Source organism: Callorhinus ursinus, unplaced genomic scaffold, assembly GCF_003265705.2.
Source record: "Callorhinus ursinus isolate GAN/ISIS: 27379988/994484 unplaced genomic scaffold, GSC_fseal_2.0 scaffold71, whole genome shotgun sequence".
Classification (NCBI taxonomy): Eukaryota; Metazoa; Chordata; class Mammalia; order Carnivora; family Otariidae; genus Callorhinus; species Callorhinus ursinus.
In genome coordinates, this window is record NW_027397133.1 from 345,660 (window position 1) to 365,073 (window position 19,414).

Consider the following 19,414-nt stretch of genomic DNA (forward strand, 5'->3'; position numbering starts at 1 on the left):
TGTGGTGACCACAGCTCTGTCACACACGGCTTCCTGTTGGGGCTTCCTTGGCCTCAACCTCCATTCGGGCCATTTCCTTCCCTGACAGAGGAACCCGAACCCGGGCTCCTGCCCTGGCCGGTGCAGACATGGTGCCCCTGCTGCTGCTGCCCCTGCTGTGGGGGGGTAAGTGGGCCAACGGAGGGGGGCTGGCTGGGCACAGCTGGGAGTGGGCTGGAGCTGGAGCTGAGCCTCTGTGTCCCCCCAGGGTCCCCGCAGGAGGATCCACGGTTCGAGCTCCGAGTGCCGGAATCGGTGACGGTGCAGGAGGGTCTGTGTGTCCACGTGCCCTGCTCCTTCTCCTACCCCTGGAGCTCGTGGTCTTCCCCTAAGAAGCTCTACATATACTGGTTCCGGAAAGGGGACAACAATTATCTTGTGGCTACAAATGACCAAACGGAAACGGGGAAGATGGGGACCCAGGGCCGATTCTACCTCGTCGGGAACCCCAGGCACAACTGCTCCCTGAGAATCAGAGAGGCCAGGAAGAGTGACGAGGGAGTCTACAATGTCCGAGTGGAGGCAGACCACATTGCATACAGTTACAGAGCTAAGAAGCTGACCGTGAAGGTGGCAGGTCTGGCAGGGGCCCCGGAAGAGGGCTCTGGGACACGGAGACCCCCCTCATAGAACAGGAACAGGACCCTGGAACACTCCTTGCTCCAGGTCTTGGGGCTGGGATGGTGGGAAGACGGATGGGGGCCCGGAGTCAGCTTGTGCCCTGAGGCCCTGGTCCCTCCCAGGGTCACACTCTGGGTCCCCACCTGCCTGGGGCCCAAGCACCTCCCTCTCTCCTCCTCAGCCCTGACACAGAAACCCGACATCCACTTTCCGGAGCCCCTGAAGTCTGGCTATCCCACAAACCTGACCTGCAGTATGCTGGGATCCTGCGAGGAGGGAAGACCTCTCACCTTCTCCTGGGTGGGGCGGGCTCTTGACTCTCTGGACCCCCAGACCCTCCACTCCTCAGTGCTGACCCTCACCCCGAGGCTGCAGGACCATGGCAGCAACCTCACCTGTCAGGTGCACCTGCCAGGAGGTCAGGACACCGTGGAAAGAACCATCAGGCTCAATGTCTCCTGTGAGTGCTGGAGGGATGGCTGGGTCCCTCAGGGCCGTGGGGATCGCGTGCGCGCATGCGCGCCTTGGGAGTGTAGGTGCGGAGTGGACAAGTACAGCAATCCCCACCTTCCCGGTCCCCCTACCCCTCCTTGGGTGCTGGGTCAACTTCCATCCCAATCTTCACGTCTGAAGTAGGGCCATATCTTTCCATCCCAGACGCTCCCCAGAAACTCAACATCAGCATCTTCTTCAGCGATGTTGCAGGTAGGAAAGAACCTGTCTTCTTGGGGGCTGGGACCTGGCCCTGAGGTGGGGGTAGCGGGTCAGCTCCCAGCAAAGCGGTGGGGATCATAGCCTTACTGGGATCAGATATGGGAAAAGCAAGGATAAAAATCACCACTCTCCCTCCTCCACCTCCCATGGGTGCACGCACCTGCACCCCCACACGCTCACACACACGCACAAACTGTTCAAAGCCCATTTCACCTCACCAGTTCACTCCTCTGGTTTCCCACCTACCGCTCCATCCCAGCCTCCTCCATCCTATTTCCTGCTGTGTTCACTGAGCGAAGCCACCAAACAGTCCAGGCATGTCCCAGTGGGACACTGAGCCTCCTCTGAAGATACGAGGCCCAGACACTTGAGGTCAACCTCCTTTGGGTGTAAAGCCCAGGCTTTCAACCCTCATGGAACCAAATCAGTGGGTCAAGAAAGGAGAAGGAGATGCCAACCAGCTCCTTGGAAGGAGGGAGGGATGGAGACTGCCAGCCTCCCACAGCTGGTGCCCTCTCTCTGCATCTCTCTCCCCAAGTCCCGAAGATTCTGGAAAACACCTCATCGGTTCTCATCCTGGAGGGCCAGGCTCTGGGGCTGCTCTGTGCTGCTGACAGCAGCCCCCCTGCAGAGCTGAGCTGGTTCCGGGGATCTCCCGCCCGGAATGCCACCCCCATCTACAGGAGTGCAAACCTGGACCTGCCTCAAGTAGGGGCTGCAGAGGAAGGAGACCTCCTCACCTGCCAAGCTCAGAACCCGCTGGGCTCCCAGCACGTCTCCCTGCGTCTCTCTGTGGTCTGTGAGTGTGGGGACCCCTGGGGGCTGACTGCCCGGGGCCTGGGGAGGAGAGACACCGCTGACCCCTCCCCTCCCTCCCGCAGATCCCCCGCGGCTGCTCAGCCCCTCCTGCTCCTGGGAGGGCGAGGGGCTGCACTGCAGCTGTTCCTCCCGAGCCCAGCCGGCCCCCACCCTGCGCTGGCGGCTGGGGGAGGGGCTGCTGGAGGGGAACCACAGCAACGCCTCCTGGACCATCACCTCCAGCTCTGCGGGGCCCTGGGCCAACAGCTCCCTGAGCCTCAGCGGGCCGCTGGGCTCCGGCCTCAGACTCAGCTGCGAGGCCCGGAACGCCCACGGGTCCCAGAGCGCCGCCTTCCTGCTGCTGCCAGGTCCGGGGGCTGTCGGGGGCCGAGGTGTAGGGGAAGGGAGTCCTAGAGAAGCCTGGGGCTGGGGCTGGGGCTGGGGCTGGGGCCTGCACAGAGGGCGATTGGTGGGTTAGGGTGCTGCTCCATCTCTGGCGTAAGCTGGCCCTTCAGCAAGTTCTGCGAGGAGGTAGGGAAAGCAAGAGCCTGAGTCCCGAAAGTGAGTCTCGACACACCTCTTCTCTGCAGGGAGATCAGTGTTCCTGGCAGGAGCCGTGCCTGCTGCTCTTGGAGGTGCTGGTGCTATGGCCCTGCTGTCCCTAAGTCTGTGCCTCCTCTTCTTCTGCTTGTAAGTCTTTGTTTGGGGAGGTACAGGGAGCGCGGAGAGAGGTCACTCAATCCCAGAAATGCAGAGCGGAGTAGAGTAGATCCAGAGGGCATCTCTTTTGGGTGGTGGGGGGATAACAGCTTTATTGAGATATACTTCCCATACATTCACAGTGTACAATTCAATGGCTTTTAGTGTATTCCGAGTTGTGCATCCATTACCACAATTATAGGACTTTTTCATCACCCCCAAATGAAAGAGAAACAAAGCAAAGAAACCCTCCACTCCTTAATTTCCATCCTGCCCCCATTCTCCGCCAGCCCTAGGCAGCCGCCAATCTGTTTTCTGTCTCTACATTTGCCTATTCCGAACATTTTGTGTAAGTGGAATCATACAACATGCGGTCCTTTGTGACTGACCTCATTCACTTAGCATGATGTTTTCAAGGTTCATGCATGTTGTGGCATGAGTCAGTCCTTGATCTTTTTTTTTTTTAAGATTTTTATTTATTTATTTGAGAGAGAGTGAGCACAAGAGGGGAGGAGAGGCAGAGGCAGAGGGAGCAGCAGTTTCCCTGCTGAGCAGGGAGCCCAAGCAGGGCTTGATCCCAGGACCCCGGGATCATGACCTGAGCTGAAGGCAGATGCTTAACTGACTGAGCCACACAGGCGCCCAATACTGCATCCTTTTTTTTACTTCCATATACCGTTCCATTGCATGGGTGGAGCACATTTTGTTTGTCATTCATCTACTGATAGACATTTGGGCTGTTCCTACTTTTTGGCTATCACGAGTAACACTGCTATGACCACTCAGGCACAAGTTTTTAATGTGTTAGGGGGATCTTTAGTGATGGAAGTTTGGTCTGGCCAAACCTCTGCTCATCCAGGGGGATGGAGTGCTTACTTGCAGGTCAGGAAAGTGTGGGGCTACTTCTGGGGTCTGGATGCCCTTTCACCAGAGAACAGGCAGCCTGCCCATGGGTGCCTGGGCCATCCTGGCTGCAGTGTGCTGGTTTCTCCCCTTAGAGTGAAAGCCCGCAGGAAGCAAGCATCCGGGAGTCGAGAGGGCCTGGATGATGAAGATCCTGTCATGGGTACAGTTGCCTGGGTGAGTGATGCTGGCGTCCTTTCATGCAGTTGGGGAGCCCCGGGCTTGTCCTTTCAGAGTCCAGATGGAGCTCCTAGCATTTCCCCATCCCCTGCTCCACCCTGGTCACCTGGGTGGACACCTGGGAGTTGATGTCCCTTCTGTTCTTCACCTTCATCTCCCAGACCCAGTGGCCCTCTGGTCACCTCTTGTCCCACCCCTGCTGATCACTCACTGGAGTGATCACTGGACACAGCCTGACAGAACCTCTCCCAAAATCTATTGCTTTCCAGCCATTCGGGAGTTTCAATTATGTTGTTTGCTCCCGTTGTTTAGAGAATCGAGTCACATTTCTTGGTCTGATATTTAAAGTACTTCTAGAAGTCTCCCCTGATGGCCACTCCAGCCCTGGTCTGGCTATGGTCCAGCCACACTGGCCTTCTCATGGTCTCCATACACACCTGCTCCCCTACGACTTGGGGCCTTTGCATGTACAGTTCCTCCCACCTGGAATGCTCTCCTGTCCCGATTTTCACCAGACCACCTTGTGTGATCATTTTTCTAGCTCCAGTACCAACATCTTCTGCTCTGGGAAACCCTTGCCATCTCCCTCCCTGCCAGTGTCCATGCCTCTCTCCCCTATGTCCCCAGAGCTCTGTGTCCATCCCTGTCTTGAGGGGCACCTCACACAACATCACCACCTTTGCCTTATCTCCGCCCTCTCATATTGATGATGTCTTTGAGGGCAGGGGGCTGCAATAGTCTCTCACTCTATCCGTATGCAACATGTCCCCTATCCCCTATAAAACTACATCCATGTTACCCTAAATGGTGTTATCCAAAATGCTTTATTCGTGACCAACCTCTTATCGCAGGAACAAGCATTGTTCATTAGTACTTACTCATTTTGTTCACAATATGATAAGCAACTGTGAGCCTACCATCCAACCAGAGACCTCAAACACTGACCCTAACTTCCATCTGCTCAGGTTGCTCTGTGACCCATCCCCAGTAACCATTGCTCTGAATCTTTTGTTGCTAGCGTTATCCCATATACGTATGCCTGAAATAGATGCTGATTAGTTTAATTACTTCTGAACCTACAAAGGTTGGCCACATTCTGTTCACTCTTCTTGGACTTGCTTTTGTAGACCCAACACTGTAAGTTATGTCGTGGAGATTCATCTGTGTTGCATGAAGTTGCAGTTGTCTGTTTCATTTTATGATTTTGTCTATTGCCTAAGCTCCTGTTGCTGGACATTTGAGTTGTTCCAGATGTTCTTGTTCATATCTCATTGCATTCACATGCAAGAGTTTTTCTTCAGCATTATGTAAGAATTTAATTACTAGGTCAGAAGGTGTGTGAATATCCCAATTTACAAGGTTTTCCAGAGCAAATGCATCAATTTATACATCCATCTCTGCCTATCGGATCCTGTTGATCTATAATCTCTGCAGCACTTGGTTTTCTGAAATTTTTTTGTCATCTCACCATTTCACTGTGGTATTGATGTGCATTTCATTGGTTGCCAGTGAGGATGAAAATCTCTCTGTCTTCACTGGCATATGAACACCTCCTCTCTAAAATGCCCGGTCCCATCTGCAGCCCAATGCCCTATTGGGTGTTTGACTTTCTTATTGAATTTACTGGCGAGCTTTATACATTTTCATACTTTTTTTTCCAGTTATATGCATTGTAAATATCTTCTCCCAGTGATTAACTTGTCTTCACTTTTTAAAGGTGACCTTGATGAACGTTAGTTCTTAATTCTAATATAACCATATTCACCAATCTCCTCTTCTCTGTTGAGTGAATTTTGGGTCTCATTTAAGAAAACCTTTCTTATCCTAAGATTAGAAGGATATTCAAATATAATTTCTTTTTTTTTAAGATTTTATTTATTTGAAAGGAAGAGAGTGAGAGAGAGCACAAGCAGTGGGAGTGGCAGGCAGAAGGAAAGGGAGAAGCAGACTCCCTGCTGACTGGGGAGCCTGACGTGGGGCTCGATCCCAGGACCCTGAGATCATGACCTGAGCTGAAGGCAGACACTTAAACCACTGAGCCACCCAGGTGCCCCTTTTCTTCTTCTTCTTTTTTTTTTTAATAGATTCCATGCCTAATATGGAGCTTGAAATCACAACCCCGAGATCAAGAGTCACACATGCTACTGACTGAGCCATCTAGGTGCCCCCATCATACATCAAAATGTATTCTATTCCAGTGGTCAATTTAACTGTCCCTGAGTCAGAACTGTCTCTAGAGGCAAGGCAGTAATTCGAGACCAAGTCCTGATATCTGATAGAGCAGGAGCACCTCCTTAATTTTCTTTAATAGTGTCTTGGCTATTCTTGGCCTTTTGCTGTTCTATATAAACATTAGAAACAGTTTGTCAAGTTCCAAAAAACACTCCTGTTGGTTTTTTACTGGAATTACATTGAATCTGTGAATCAACTTGGGAAGAATTTACTTATTTATAAATTCAAGTCTTCTTGTCCACAAGAACAGGTATCTATTAGTTAAAGTTTTTCCAAGAAAGATGTAGTATTCCTTCAGACAGGTCTTGCAAACCTTTTGTTCTTTTACTTCCTTAATAACTAGTTTTGTTACTATTATAAATGCTATCTTTTTATTTATTATTTTTAAAGATTTTATTTATTTGTCAGAGAGAGAGAGAGCGCAAACAAGGAGAGCTACAGGCAGAGGAGCCCGACATGGGGCTCTATCCCAGGACCCTAGGATCATGACCTGAGACAAAGGCAGATGCTTAACCAACTGAGCCACCCAGGCATTCCTTAAATGCTATCTTTTTAAAGGTGCATTTTCTGATCACTCTTCAATGATATGCAGGATGAAAACATTTGTTAAAAATTTATGAAGAGTTGGGGTGCCTGGGTGGCTCAGTTGGTTGAGCGGCCGGCTCTTGATTTTGGATCAGGTCATGATCTCAGGGTGGTGAGATTGAGCCCTGCACCAGGCTCTGTGCTCAGTGTGAGTCTGCTCATAACTCTGTCTCTCTCTCCTCTTACCCCCCTGCCCCTACTCGAGCACACGTGCACACACTCACTCTCTCTCAAATAAATAAATAAATCTTTAAAAAAATTATGAAAAAAAATTATGAAAGGTTGGGACACCTGGCTGGCTCAGTGGGAGGAGCATGCAACTTTTGATCTCAGGGTCATGGGTTTAAGCCCCATGCCAGGTGTAGAGATTACTACTACTACTAATAATAATAATGAACTTTAAAAAATTTATAAAGTGTTTTAGAATTTAAAAAAATTACAGATTGGTCTTAGGTGTCATTTAGATTCCTATTGGTTTGGTAGCTGGAGCATTCTTAGATCTACTCATAAGCCTGCTGCACCATGCTTTTACAGAGAGATACCGTCTGAAAAATTTGTGATATTTTTGTTTTTAACTGTCATGTCTAGCTGAACAAAGCAGCTGAATTTGATGCAAATAAAACATCATTTCGTTCAAGAATCAACTCATCCTTTTAGACTTCAGATACTGCACAAGAAATCCGGCCTCATGCATCCTTTGCAGATGTATTTTTCTTCTAAGAGATTTCGTATTTCAATAAACAACTCACTCCCCTGAATCAGTGATGGGGAAATGAGCACATTCAGACTCCATTCTTTAGTTACAGAGGTCTGTGTCACACAGAGTGTTGGTAGTAGGTGGCACAAGATTGAACAGCAGCCAGTTCCTTAATTTGTCCATGCAGCTTCTCCTTCTCCTGTCTACTTTGGTGGGACTGAACACCCCTGCAGAGTTCTTCTGGGGCTCCACTATAAATGTTCATCTCTTCACAGTGACACCCAGCTCTTTGGGGTGCTGATCTGGATGCTGAGGATTGTCTTCATTCTCTCAGTAGATGCAACAATGTGTGAAAAGCAATTACATACTTATTGATCTTATATTCTTCCAGCTTGCTAAGCTCTCGTGTTAGTTATTTTTTAATATTTTATTTTTAAGTAATCTCTACACCCAATGTGGGGCTCAAACTTACCCTGAAGTCAAGAGTCGCATGCTCCACTGACTGAGCCAGCCCGGCGCCCGTAAGCTCCCTTGTTAGCTCTAATAATTTGTACACAGACATTGAAGTATTTTAACAGTTTTTTTTTCATTTTTTAAAAATTAACATATAATGTATTATTGGTTTCATAGGTACAGGTCAGTGTTCCATCAGTCTTATATAATACCCAGTGCTCATTACATCACGTGCCCTCTTTAATGTCCATCAGCCAGCTACCCCATCCCCATCCATCTCCCCTCCAGCAACCCTCAGTTTGTTTCCTATGATTAAGAGTCTCTTATGGTTTGTCTCCCTCTCTGATTTCTTCTTGTTTTATTTTTTCCTCTCTTCCCCTATGAGTCTCTGTTTTGTTTCTTAAATTCCACATATCAGCAAGATCATATGATAATTCTTGTTCTCTGATTGACTTATATCACTTAGCATAACACCCTCTAGTTCCAGGGCGCCTGGGTGGCTCAGTTGGTTAGGCGACTGCCTTTGGCTCAGGTCATGATTCTGGAGTCCCGGGATTGAGTCCTTCATTGAGCTCCCTACTCAGTGGGGAGTCTGCTTCTCCCTCTGACCCTCCCCCCTCTCAGGCTCTCTCTCTCAAATAAAATAAATAAAATCTTTAAAAAAAAAAAACACCCTCTAGTTCCATCCACGTTGTTGCAAATAGCAAGATTTCACTTTTTGATGGCTGAATAATATTCCATTGTATATAGATACCACATCTTTATCCATTCATCTGTCGATGGATATCTGGGCTCTTTCCATAGTTTGGCTACTGTGGACATTGCTGCTATAAACACTGGGGTGCACATGACCCTTCGGATCACTACATTTGTATCTTTGGGGTAAATACCCAGTAGTGCAATTGCTGGGTCACAGGGTAGCTCTATTTTCAACTTTTTGAGGAACCTCCATACTGTTTTCCGGAGTGGCTGTACCAGCTTGCATTCCCACCAACAGTGTAGGAGGGTTCCCCTTTCTTTGCATCCTCACCAACATCTGTCATTTCCTGAGTGGTTAATTTTAGCCATTCTGACTGGTGTGAGGTGGTATCTCATTGTGGTTTTGCTTTGTATTTCCCTGATGCCGAGTGATGTGGAGCATTTTTTCATGTGTCTGTTGGCCATTTTAACAGTTTTTTTTTTGTTTGTTTGTTTGTTTAAAAAATATCACAGGGGCGCCTTCTGGCTCCGTCAGAAGAGCATGTGACTCTTGATCTCAGGGTTGTGAGTTTGATCCCCACATTGGGTGTGGAGCCCATTTAAAAAAAAATTTTTTTTAAAGTATCCCTAGTTTGGGGCACCTGGCTGGCTCAGTTGGTGGAGCATGCTACTCTTGATCTCCAGGTTGTGAGTCCATATATTTTAGAAATGCTATATCCTCTCGTGAATTGAACATTTGATCACACATAGTGATCCTCTCTATTGCTATTGATACTTTTTGTTTTAAAGTCTATTTGGTTGGATCTTAATATAGATACACCAATTTGTCATTGGCTAGTAAGATGTCTGATATTTTTACATCCTCTGTTCCTCCAACAACATTTTATTTATACTTCAGGAGTGATTTTTGTAAACAGCATATAACCAGGTTTTTTTTTTAAGAATTTTTTATTTTTTATTTTTTAAGCAGGCTCCACACCCAACATGGGGCTTGAACTCACAACCCTGGCACTAAGAGTCTCCTGACTGAGTGGGCCAGGTTTTTACAAATCCAATTTGACATCCTCTATTTGTGTTTTCTGTGGTTGTTAATACATGCGGATTTTGTTCTCCTATTTTAACTTTTCCTTTCACTTGGTTCCATTTTTTTCAGTATTTCATTTTCTCCTTTCTTAAAAAATTAATATCTCTTACACCCAACAAAAAAACTTCAGTGTACTTTTATGTATCTCTTGTTCTTCTTTCCCTCCACTTTCCACAACGTTGGTTTTTTTTCTAGATCTTCATTTCTCATTCTGGGTTATTATGAACATACTTAACGTTTTTCTATTTGGTCTTTTGTTTAATACACAGCCACACATTTTACTGAGGTATTTTGTCACCTTTATACCCCAGATTTATTGCAGCACTTTCAGGTTTTGTTACTTTTATTTGAATTCTTCCTCCCAGTGTGTTTTCAATTTGGATTTTCTTGTATTAAGACTTCTGAGGACTTGTGTGTTTGAAATTCTTTTTTAATGTTCCTACATTTGAATTTCACTTGGCAGGATATAAATTCTAGGATCGGGCACCTGCCTGGGTGGCTCAGTTGTTAAGCATCTGCCTTCGGCTCAGGTCATGATCCCAGGGTCCTGGGATCGAGTCCCACATCGGGCTCCCTGGTCAGTGGGGAGTCCAGTTCTCCCTCTCCCTCTGCCCCTGCTTGTGTCCCCTCTCTCGCTGTGTCTTTCTCTGTCAAATAAATAAATAAAACCTTTAAAAAAATTCTAGGATCAAAGTGATTTTCCTTCAATGCTTTATTTTATCATTTTATCTTATTTTTCTTTTAAGTAATCTTTACACCCAACTTTGGGACTCAAACTTGCAGCCCCAAGATTAAGAGTCACATGCTCTACCCGCTGAGCCAGCCAGGCACCCCCTTCCTTCAATGCTTTAAACACTATTGTTTCTTGTATCCAGTGTTGCTGTTAAGAAATATTATGTCTGGGGGCACCTTGGTGCCTCAGGTGATTAAGTGTCTGACTCTTGATTTCGGCTCAGGTCATGATCCCAGGATCATCAGATTGTGAGATCGAGCCCCACGTCGGGCTCTGTGCTCACCGGGGAGTCTGCTTGAGATTCTCTCTCTCCCTCTCCCTCTGCCCCTCCCCCTACTTGAGCGTGCCGGCTCCCTCTCTCGCCAAAAAAAAAAAAAAAGAAAAAAAAATTATTCCTGTATGAATCTTGCACATTTGTAAGTGATCCAGTCATTGTCCCTGGAGACTTTTACATTTTTCTCTTTCGTTTTGATATTTTTAAGATTTACTATTGCTGTATTGGGGTATGTGGTTTCCCTTGTCTTTTTTCTTGCGTTTGTGGGGCCCTTTTCAGCTGAGGTGGTTTATCTTTCTTCAATTCTGGGAATTTTATCTTTATTTTTGTTCAAGTATTTCCGCCTCTTTTTATTTCCAGTAACACAGCAGGCCTGAGTTTTGTTCCTGGCTCTGCTGGTGAGTAGAGGAGTGACTTGGGCAAGTTACATCACTTTCCCCCACCTCAGTCTCCCTAATCTGTAAAATGGGGAGAAAAAGTATCATTCACACTGTTTTTTTGTGAGGATTAAACGTGACTAGTAAACCTTCAATATGTCCAAACAGTCAGAGCATTACAGAATTTTATTTTATTATTATTATTATTTTTGCATTACAGAATTTTATTTTTATTTTTTTAAAGATTTATTTATTTATTTGAGAGAGAGAGACCACGAGTGGGGTGAGGGGCAGAGGGAGAAGCAGGATCTTCCCTGAGCAAGAAGCCTGATGTGGGACTCAATCTGGGGACCCTGGAATCATGACTTGAGCCGAAGGCAGGTGCTTAACCGACCGAGCCACCCAGGCATCCCAACATTACAGAATTTTAAATGGATGCGTGAATAATTGAATTCGTAGTAAGTATGTATGAATAGGAAGATGAATGAATAAATGCCCCATTAGCCCAACTTCCCTTGGGGACCACACCTGCCTTATTCCTTCTCTGACTCCCTTGTTTCTTCTTTATTCAGGGTTCCAGGCAAAAGCCCTGGCCAGACAGCCCCCGAGCCCAAGCGACCCCTGCCAGGGATGCCTCTCCCTCAGGGGACAAACAGGAGCTCCATTATGCCTCCTTCAGCTTTCACGGGATGAAGTCGAGGGAACCTGAGGATGAGGAAGCCACCGACACCGGCGAGTACTCAGAGATCAAGACAAGCAAATGAGGATGGCTTAGAGCTCGGTGCCGGCCCGAGGAATCGCGGCCCCTGGGGGAGAGGAGAAGTCAGGCACTAATTGGTGAAGCATGTGGAGCCCTGTGGCAATACGAACAGGAAGGACTTGCCGAGTGTCCCCAGGTGGAGCGGACTTGGGCTCCAACGCAGGCTGTCAAGCAAGTCACTTCATCCCTCTGTGCCTCAGCTTCCCGTTCTGTAATCAGAGATCATGCATCCGGTCTCAGAGGTGGCTGTGGACATTAAAGAAATTAACATGCAGAAATCAACCAACAAATGTCCCGTCTCACGTGTGCTCAGTACCTACTGCTCTCTCTTCTTTGGACAGAAAGGTAACTGGCAAGTTACCCGGAGGCTGGGGGTGACCAGTCCCAGAGCACAGGGTAGCAACCTGCTGGCATCATTCTCCTTCCCAGAGCTCTTCAAAGCCTCCCCAGGGAAAGACCAGCCCCTCAGCCTGGCGTTTGCTTCATGATACAGCATCTTATCATCTCTTTGGAGTCTCCTCCTCATCCCACTTGTACCTGTCAGTTCTTCCAGCACATTCCTTAACCTCCTGACTGTCAGTCCCTTTCCTGTCTTGTGGATGGGCCCCACAGGGATCTGTCCAACAGCCAGAGAGCTGACCCCAGGTCTCTTGCACAAACCCCTTCAAGGCTCCCTAGCCTTAGACAATACATCACAAGCATCGGCTGCCCCTGGCTTTTAAAGTCCATTACGACCCCCTTGTAGCTACTGTTGGAAAAGAAACAACGGGCCCAAAATGGAGGCACTTGCCCCCACAACAGCAAACCAAGACTAAAGGCAGTTTCAACCTCTCCCAGAAATGTGACCTTTATTTTTAATTTATTGACAGAGAGAGACACAGTGAGAGAGGGAACACAAGCAGGGGGACGTGGGAGAGAGAGAAGCAGGCTTCCCAAGGAGCAGGGAGCCTGGCGTGGGGATCGATCCCAGGACCCTGGGATCATGACCTGAGCCGAAGGTAGACGCTTAACCTACCGAGCCACCCAGGCGCCACAGAGGATCTGAAATATCCTGATCAGCACTGGTGAGGTCACCTGCAGGGTAAGATCTTCCCTGGAAAAGATGGCCCAATCTGAAAAAAATCTTTTCTTTTGATAATAACTCCCTTGCCCCACCCTCCTGCCTATAAAAACTTCCCACTACATGCAACCTGTGTCTTTACCGGAAGTCAGGAGTCATTGAATAAAGCCTCAGATTTATTCAGTGGAATTTTTGGTCTTTAGCACCACCCAACTGCACTTCCCTCCGCTTTCTTCTTTACAACCTCTGTGTTCTAACCCACAGCTGTGCGATTTGAGATCCCTCCCTTGGAGGCTCTGCCTCATTGCTTCACCTGGCAGACACTGGCTGGGCCTTCACACCTGAAGTCCTTGCACACACCCCGGCTGAGAGCCTGGACGGAAGAAAGAGCTCATCCTCTCCCCTCCTCTAAAGTTGGACTAATTTATAATTTATTTATTTCCTTATTTTTTTCAAGAAAGCACTAAAACGAAAACAGCCCAAACTTCCCTAGCAGCACTGCAGTACCAGTGCCCAGTGAGCTTTTCTGATTGTAAGCGCCTGACATTAGGCTTTAATTGAGGTACAAAATGGAAATTTTTCTAGAAGGAGGTGGGGCAAGAAAGGTATTAGCAAGAGAAAAGGATCAGTCCAGGCGAGGCTGCTTTCCCTTCTGTGGGGAGGTGAAGGTAAGGGGTCTTTTTCTGCAGATGACCTCATCTTCCTTTGGGGGATGGAGGGGCCCTTGTGGCAGACTCATTGGCACTGATCAATAAATTCCTGACTGACCGGTTAGGACTACATTTCTGGTGGAATGACAGAGGATGCCAACCACCTACACTTTGACCTCAGTCTGTACTTTTTTTTTTTTTTTTTAAGTAGGCTCCATGCCCCAGCATGGAGCCCAACATGGGGCATGAACTCACTGCCCCGAGATCAAAACCTGAGCTGAGATCAAGAACTGGACCCTTCATCACTGAGCCACCCAGGCGTCCCCTCAGTCTGTACTTTCTAATTGATTAAGATCTTCATTCCAGCTTATCTCTTAACTCAGGCAAAAGACCTTGGAGGGTGGGGGGGATCATCCCGTGATGGAAAGTGAAACTATCCCCTTAAGCAATAAAAACTGCCCTGAGCCAGGGAGACCCAGCATGACTGACCGCAAGACAGTGATCGACTTGACCCTTACTGCCTAGCAGCACGTTCCCAGTGCCCTTCCTCCAACATTTTCTTTTCTTTCTTTTTTTAGAGAAAGAGCAGAAGTGTGTGTGCAGGGTGGGGGTGGGGAGAGAGGGGCAGAGAAAGACAATCTCAAGCAGACGCGGAGCCCGATGCAGTGTTCGATCTGACGACCCTGAGATGGTGACCTGAGCCGAAATCAAGAGTCAGACCCTTAACTGAGCCACCCAGGCGCCCCCACATTTTCCTACTATAAACCTAGGAAGATTTTTCAGCTCTCTGAAGACAGTCTTTGCGACGTTAGTCCGCGGTTGTCCCGGACTTGGCCTTCCTGGAGTAAATTCCTGTCTTGTTTCACCACCGCTTGTGTCTCTGCCTTTGGAGTGGCTGAACCCGGTCTGTTTGGGACTCCTGGAACCAGCTGCTCCTGAACCCCTGAGCCCTGGTTATAGGAGAGTGAAACTGCAGTTAGATTATGCATTAAGTCCCGGTTTGGGGATTTGGCCTAAATGATGCTATTTTGTGCCTGTGGGTTTTTTTTTTTTAATTCCAGTATAGTTAACATACAATGTTTATTAATTTCAGCTGTACAGTATAGTGATTCAACAATTCTCTACTCTGTGCTCATCATGGTAAGTGTACTCTTAATCACCTTCACTCCCTAGTTAAGAGTCTGTTTTTTGGTTTGTCTCTTTTTTTCTTTGTTAATTTGTCTTGTTTCTCAAATTTCACATATGAGTGAAATCATGTGGCATTTGTCTTTCTCTGACTTAATTTCACTTAGCATTACACCCTCTAGCTCCATCCATGTTGTTGCAAATGGCAAGATTTCATTCTTGTTTATGGCTAATATTCCAATGTATACATATACCACATCTTCTTTATCTATTCATATACCAATGGACACTTGGGCTGCTTCCATAATTTGGTTATTGTGAATAATGGTGTAAATGTAGGGGTGCATATATCTTGGAATTAGTGTTTTTGTATTCTTTGGGTAAATACTCAGTAGTGCAATTACTGGATACTAGGGTAGTTCTATTTTTAACTTTTTGAGGACCTCCATACTGTTCTGCACAGTGGCTGTACGAGTTTGCATTCCCCCACCTACAGTGCATGAGGGTTCCTTTTTCTCCACAGCCTCTCCAACGCTTGTTTCTTGTTTTTGGTTTTGGTTTTGTTTTAGTTTATTTTGTTTTAGGGGTGCCTGGATGTCTCAGTCGATGAAGCATCTGCCTGTGGCTCAGGTTGTGATCCTGGGGTCCTGGGATCAAGCCCCACGTCGGGCTCCCTGCTCATCGGGGAGCCTGCTTCTCCCTCTCCTCCCGCTCGTGCTCTCTCTCACTATCTCTCAAATAAATAAAATCTTTGGGGGAAAAAGTTTATTTTGTTTTAGTCATCTCTACACCCAATACGGGGTTCGAACTCAGGACCCCGGGAATCAAAAGTAGCATGCTCTTCTGACTGAGCCAGGCAGGAGCCCTCTTGTGTTTTTTATTTTAGCCATTCTGACAGGTAGAGGGTGATACGAGGGTTCTTTTTTTTTTTTTTAAAGATTTTATTTTTATGTAATCTCTACACCCAGGGTAGAGCTCGAACTCACAGCCCTGAGGTCAAGAACTGCATACTTCTCTGACAGAACCAGCCAGGTGTCCCGGAGTTTTGTTTTGTTTTTTGTTTTTTTTTAAACAAATTTCTGCACATTCTGTCCCCTTATGCTCAGCTTCTTCCCCAGTTCCCTGCTTCTCCATAGCTGGCCTCACATTCTCAAAAACTACCCTCTGTGTAGGTCACACTGAGATCTTAATTCTTGGTGGTGGCCTGACAAGCTTGGTAGCTTCCCTAAGATAGAAGTTCACTGGGGAACTTCCTCTTCTAGGGACATTCTGGTGGCAAATGCTAAGTGAAATCCACTCTGTCACTACTAGTGAGTATGTTACATGTCCATTAGCAGCAGAGTCTCCTGAACTGGTTGGAAGATGGCATAGGGGCTGGTCCTTGGAGACATGATCGTGATCCCTTTAGACTCTCCCTATGGAGGTCTCTCCTGCTGTCTGCAACCACCATCAGTCCTGGACTATTGTCTGATGGTTCTCTATCCCTTATAAATAAAACACCTCCGTAGTGTGCATCATCAGCTTTTCTGAGACCAGAGCGCAGTGGATTCAGGAATCATTCTCTATGGCATCAAGCATGTGTGGGTCACAATCCCAGCTTCCAAATGTGCATCAACGATGTGAGACCCTGTGAAGGTTGCATACCACGGGTCTCAGTTTCCCACTCTGCCAAATGAAGAGAATTGTTAGCCAGTCCTCTCTAGGGGTGGTTGTGAGGGTTCATTGGGGCAAGGTGTTATAATAAAGGCACAGTCCTGAGTCTGGCACAGGAGGCGCTCCAGTGAACATCCACCTCTTTCCTATCCTCCACTCAAGGGGAGATCCGGGCACAGACTTGCTGCCTAAAGAGTGGTCTAGGGCGCCTGGATGGCTCAGTCGGTTAAGCATCCGCCTTTGGCTCAGGTCATGATCTTGGGGTCCTGGGATTGAGTCCTGCATCGGGCTCCCTGCTCAGTCGGGAGTCTGTTTCTCCTCCTGCCTGCCGCTCCCTGTCTTGTGTGTGCGCTCTCTCTAATATAAATAAAATCTTAAAAAAAAATAAAGTGTGGGCCAAGGACCAGCAGCATGAGAATAATCAAACCTTAGAGAAGACCTTGTTCCTGTCCCTTCGCCAGGCTGGGTCCACAAGGTCAAAAGAATGTTAAGGCAACAAAAGGGCTGAGTGGAAAACACAGAGATGAGCCCAGCCCACCCCTTTTTCTGGATCCTCCTTCCCAGGAGGGACCCAGCCTTTCTGAAACCGCTCCGACTTAGATGCCCTACTGGCCTAGGGCTCAGGACCTTGTGCCTGTGGATTGGGGTCCTTAGCAGAACTGGGGTTTCTTGAACTCACCCAGCTATGCTCCAGAACCACGGACAGCGCCAACCCTTGGGCTGGGAGGTCCCCAGGTCTGGCATGATGGGTGGAGCGCCCCCTGGAGGCAGATCCCTGACCTGCCTCAGAGGCAGAGGGAGGAGGGCCGGGGAACGGGACCGGCGTGATACTCTTAAGGGACAGAGGTACTGGCTTGAGGACGTCCAAGCTTCTCTTTAATCTCCCTCTGAAAACATCCTGGGAGCTTAGTTAACTTCAGAGACACAATGCATTTCGCACACAACACGGGGTGACTTGCCCCCCAGAGCTGATTCTGCCTTCGCCCCCTCCAGAAAACCTGTGTCCCGCTCCTCCCCTCCCTCCCCTCACTTTCCAGTGTGTTGATATTTGCTTGTGCCTTTTTGTCTAAAGATTTTATTATTTGTCAGAGAGAGAGCACAAGCAGGGGGAGCTGCAGGCAGAGGCAGAGGGAGAAGCAGGCTCCCCGCTCGGTGGGGAACCCAATGCAGGACTCGATCCCAGGACCCTGGGATCATGACCCGAGCCGAAGGCAGACGCTTAACGACGGAGCCACGCAGGTGTACCTGCTCTGCTTTTAATCCCTTCCTTGTACTGCCAAGGAACTCGATGACAGCACGTGGTTTGTGATCCTGCTCTGTGCCTGGTGCTATGGCGAGCTTGGTTTCAGCTCCGTTGAAGGAATGAAGCATCAAAAGTCTGGTTGAGGTGTTGTATTGGGAGCCGGTGGGTCACAGAGGTAATTCTAAGTTTTCCTTCATTGTATATGAAGGTAAATATTCAGATGAGGGGAAGGCCTCAGTCAGGCCTCAAGGTCAGGGGAAACGGTGATGGGTAAGGAGGAAAGGTCCAATAGATACCCTAGGGGAGGCCCCATGGAGCTAACAGAACCGTTGAGACGTGAGGACTCATTCTGAAGATGAGGGACTTGCCAGGCCCCGGGGAAACCTGAGAATGAGCCACATACAGGTCCTGAGTTCAGATCGACACCAGAAACCTGCAAACATCACAGCCAAGTCTGGGGTGGGAGCCAGGGCCCCAGCTCTTAGTTCTAGTGGTGGGCGGGCCCTAGGGACCCCCGCAGATGAGTCCGGGTTCAGCCTTTCTGGAGGCTTCGTGTCTGACCAGGTCTGGGCTAAGAGCCAGAATGGAGAGAAGACTCAGTTTCAGGTAAGTCCTGGCCCTCAGATACTCCTGCTCCAAGAGGGTGGTCCAAGAATTCTGAGAGGATGCCGCACCCCTCCATCCATATTCTGAGGGGGTAGAAATGCACTTGGAATGAGGCAACATGAGTGGGGAGTGGGAGGGGAGGGGCCCCCATGACAGGTTACGCCAGTTCTGCAGCTCAGCCTTCACCTCCCCGGTCATCACTGGGGAGAAGGGTTCCGGAGGGGGCAGGCTGGGAAGAGAGAGCATCATCCGAAGCACAGGTGTGGCAGGGGGAGGGACATGACAGAGTTTGCAGAGAATGTCCAGCTGCCAACATGGGAGCCCAAAGTGGGAGCTCCCAGGTAGTTCTCTGAGCAGCTGTTGCCTCTGTGAGCACATGGCCAGGTGGGTGGTGGTGGGCTTGAGGCTGGTGTTGGTCATCAGGGAAGACGACCTGCATGGGGAGCAAGACAGTGAACTGCCCCACACGTTATGTACAGTTTTATACTTGTTTGCATTGGGAGGGTAAGTCTTGTATTGGTTATTCGATCCTGCCTGGTGCTTTTTAAAGTTACTCCAATTCAACAACGACATTTTCCATTTTAGTGGCTTACTTTCTTGAGCATGGTGACAGCGGTTCAAGTCCATGCCTGAAACTCCTGCATCTGGATCACCTGAGATGTCTATGCTGTTTCTCTCCGTACGCCATCATTTTGTCCTATCCCCTGGCAGATTTTTAAATTGAAGGTCAGGTATTTTGTATGAAAAATTGTAGGGATTTTCTGAGGCTCAGGTGGAAATTTTGCCCCCCTGGATACTAGAAATCTCTAGAATAGCACTGCGCAAAGGAAGGTTCTGTGATGATGGGAAGAGTGTATCTGCATGGTTTGGTATGGCAGCCACCAGCCGTGTGCAGCTATGGAGCACGTCACATGTGTTTAGTGTGACTGAGGAACTGAGTTTTGAATTAAATTAAAATTTTTTTTAAAGATTTGTTTATTTTAGAGAGAGAGACCTTCTCCCAGCGCACATAAGCGGGGAGAGGGTCAGAGGGAGAGAAACTCCCTGCTGAGCCCGGAGCCCTACTCAGGGCTCCATCCCAAGACCCTGAGATCATGACCTGAGCTGAAACCAAGAGTCAGATGCTTAACTGACTGAGGCACCACTATATTTAATTTTTATCAACATAAGTGTAAACAGGCTCAGTGGCCAGGGCTACCCTAACTTTTGCTTTCTGGCAAGCAGACAGA

The 19,414-nt window shown here is 48.2% G+C and overlaps 1 protein-coding gene and 1 long non-coding RNA gene across 3 annotated transcripts; both read left to right on the forward strand.

The window, feature by feature from the left end:
- Positions 1-29: 29 nt before the first annotated feature.
- On the forward strand, positions 30-13,097 carry LOC112806974 (sialic acid-binding Ig-like lectin 5). 2 transcript variants are annotated; one of them, XM_025849507.2, is made up of 9 exons: positions 30-165; positions 248-616; positions 842-1,120; positions 1,318-1,365; positions 1,913-2,173; positions 2,256-2,540; positions 2,763-2,862; positions 3,870-3,951; positions 11,661-13,097. In XM_025849507.2, exons 1-9 carry the CDS (start codon positions 129-131, stop codon positions 11,850-11,852), a joined length of 1,653 nt encoding a protein of 550 aa, XP_025705292.1. In that variant the 5' UTR covers positions 30-128; the 3' UTR covers positions 11,853-13,097. The 2 variants fall into 2 exon arrangements, with proteins under 2 accessions (XP_025705292.1, XP_073742541.1); XM_073886440.1 differs by lacking the exon at positions 3,870-3,951.
- A 791-nt stretch (positions 13,098-13,888) lies between these two features.
- LOC141371405 (uncharacterized) lies at positions 13,889-15,449 on the forward strand. Its single transcript, XR_012376348.1, has 2 exons — positions 13,889-14,698; positions 15,253-15,449. It is a non-coding gene; the product is annotated as an uncharacterized lncRNA (long non-coding RNA).
- Positions 15,450-19,414: the final 3,965 nt, after the last annotated feature.

Bases quoted from the DNA above. Each gene is read 5' to 3' on its own strand.
- LOC112806974 (XM_025849507.2), top strand. From the start codon at position 129: ATGGTGCCCCTGCTGCTGCTGCCCCTGCTGTGGGGGG. The intron at 1,121-1,317 runs GTGAGTGCTGGA...TTTCCATCCCAG, and splicing joins CATCAGGCTCAATGTCTCCT to ACGCTCCCCAGAAACTCAAC. The intron at 2,541-2,762 runs GTCCGGGGGCTG...TCTTCTCTGCAG, and splicing joins CGCCTTCCTGCTGCTGCCAG to GGAGATCAGTGTTCCTGGCA.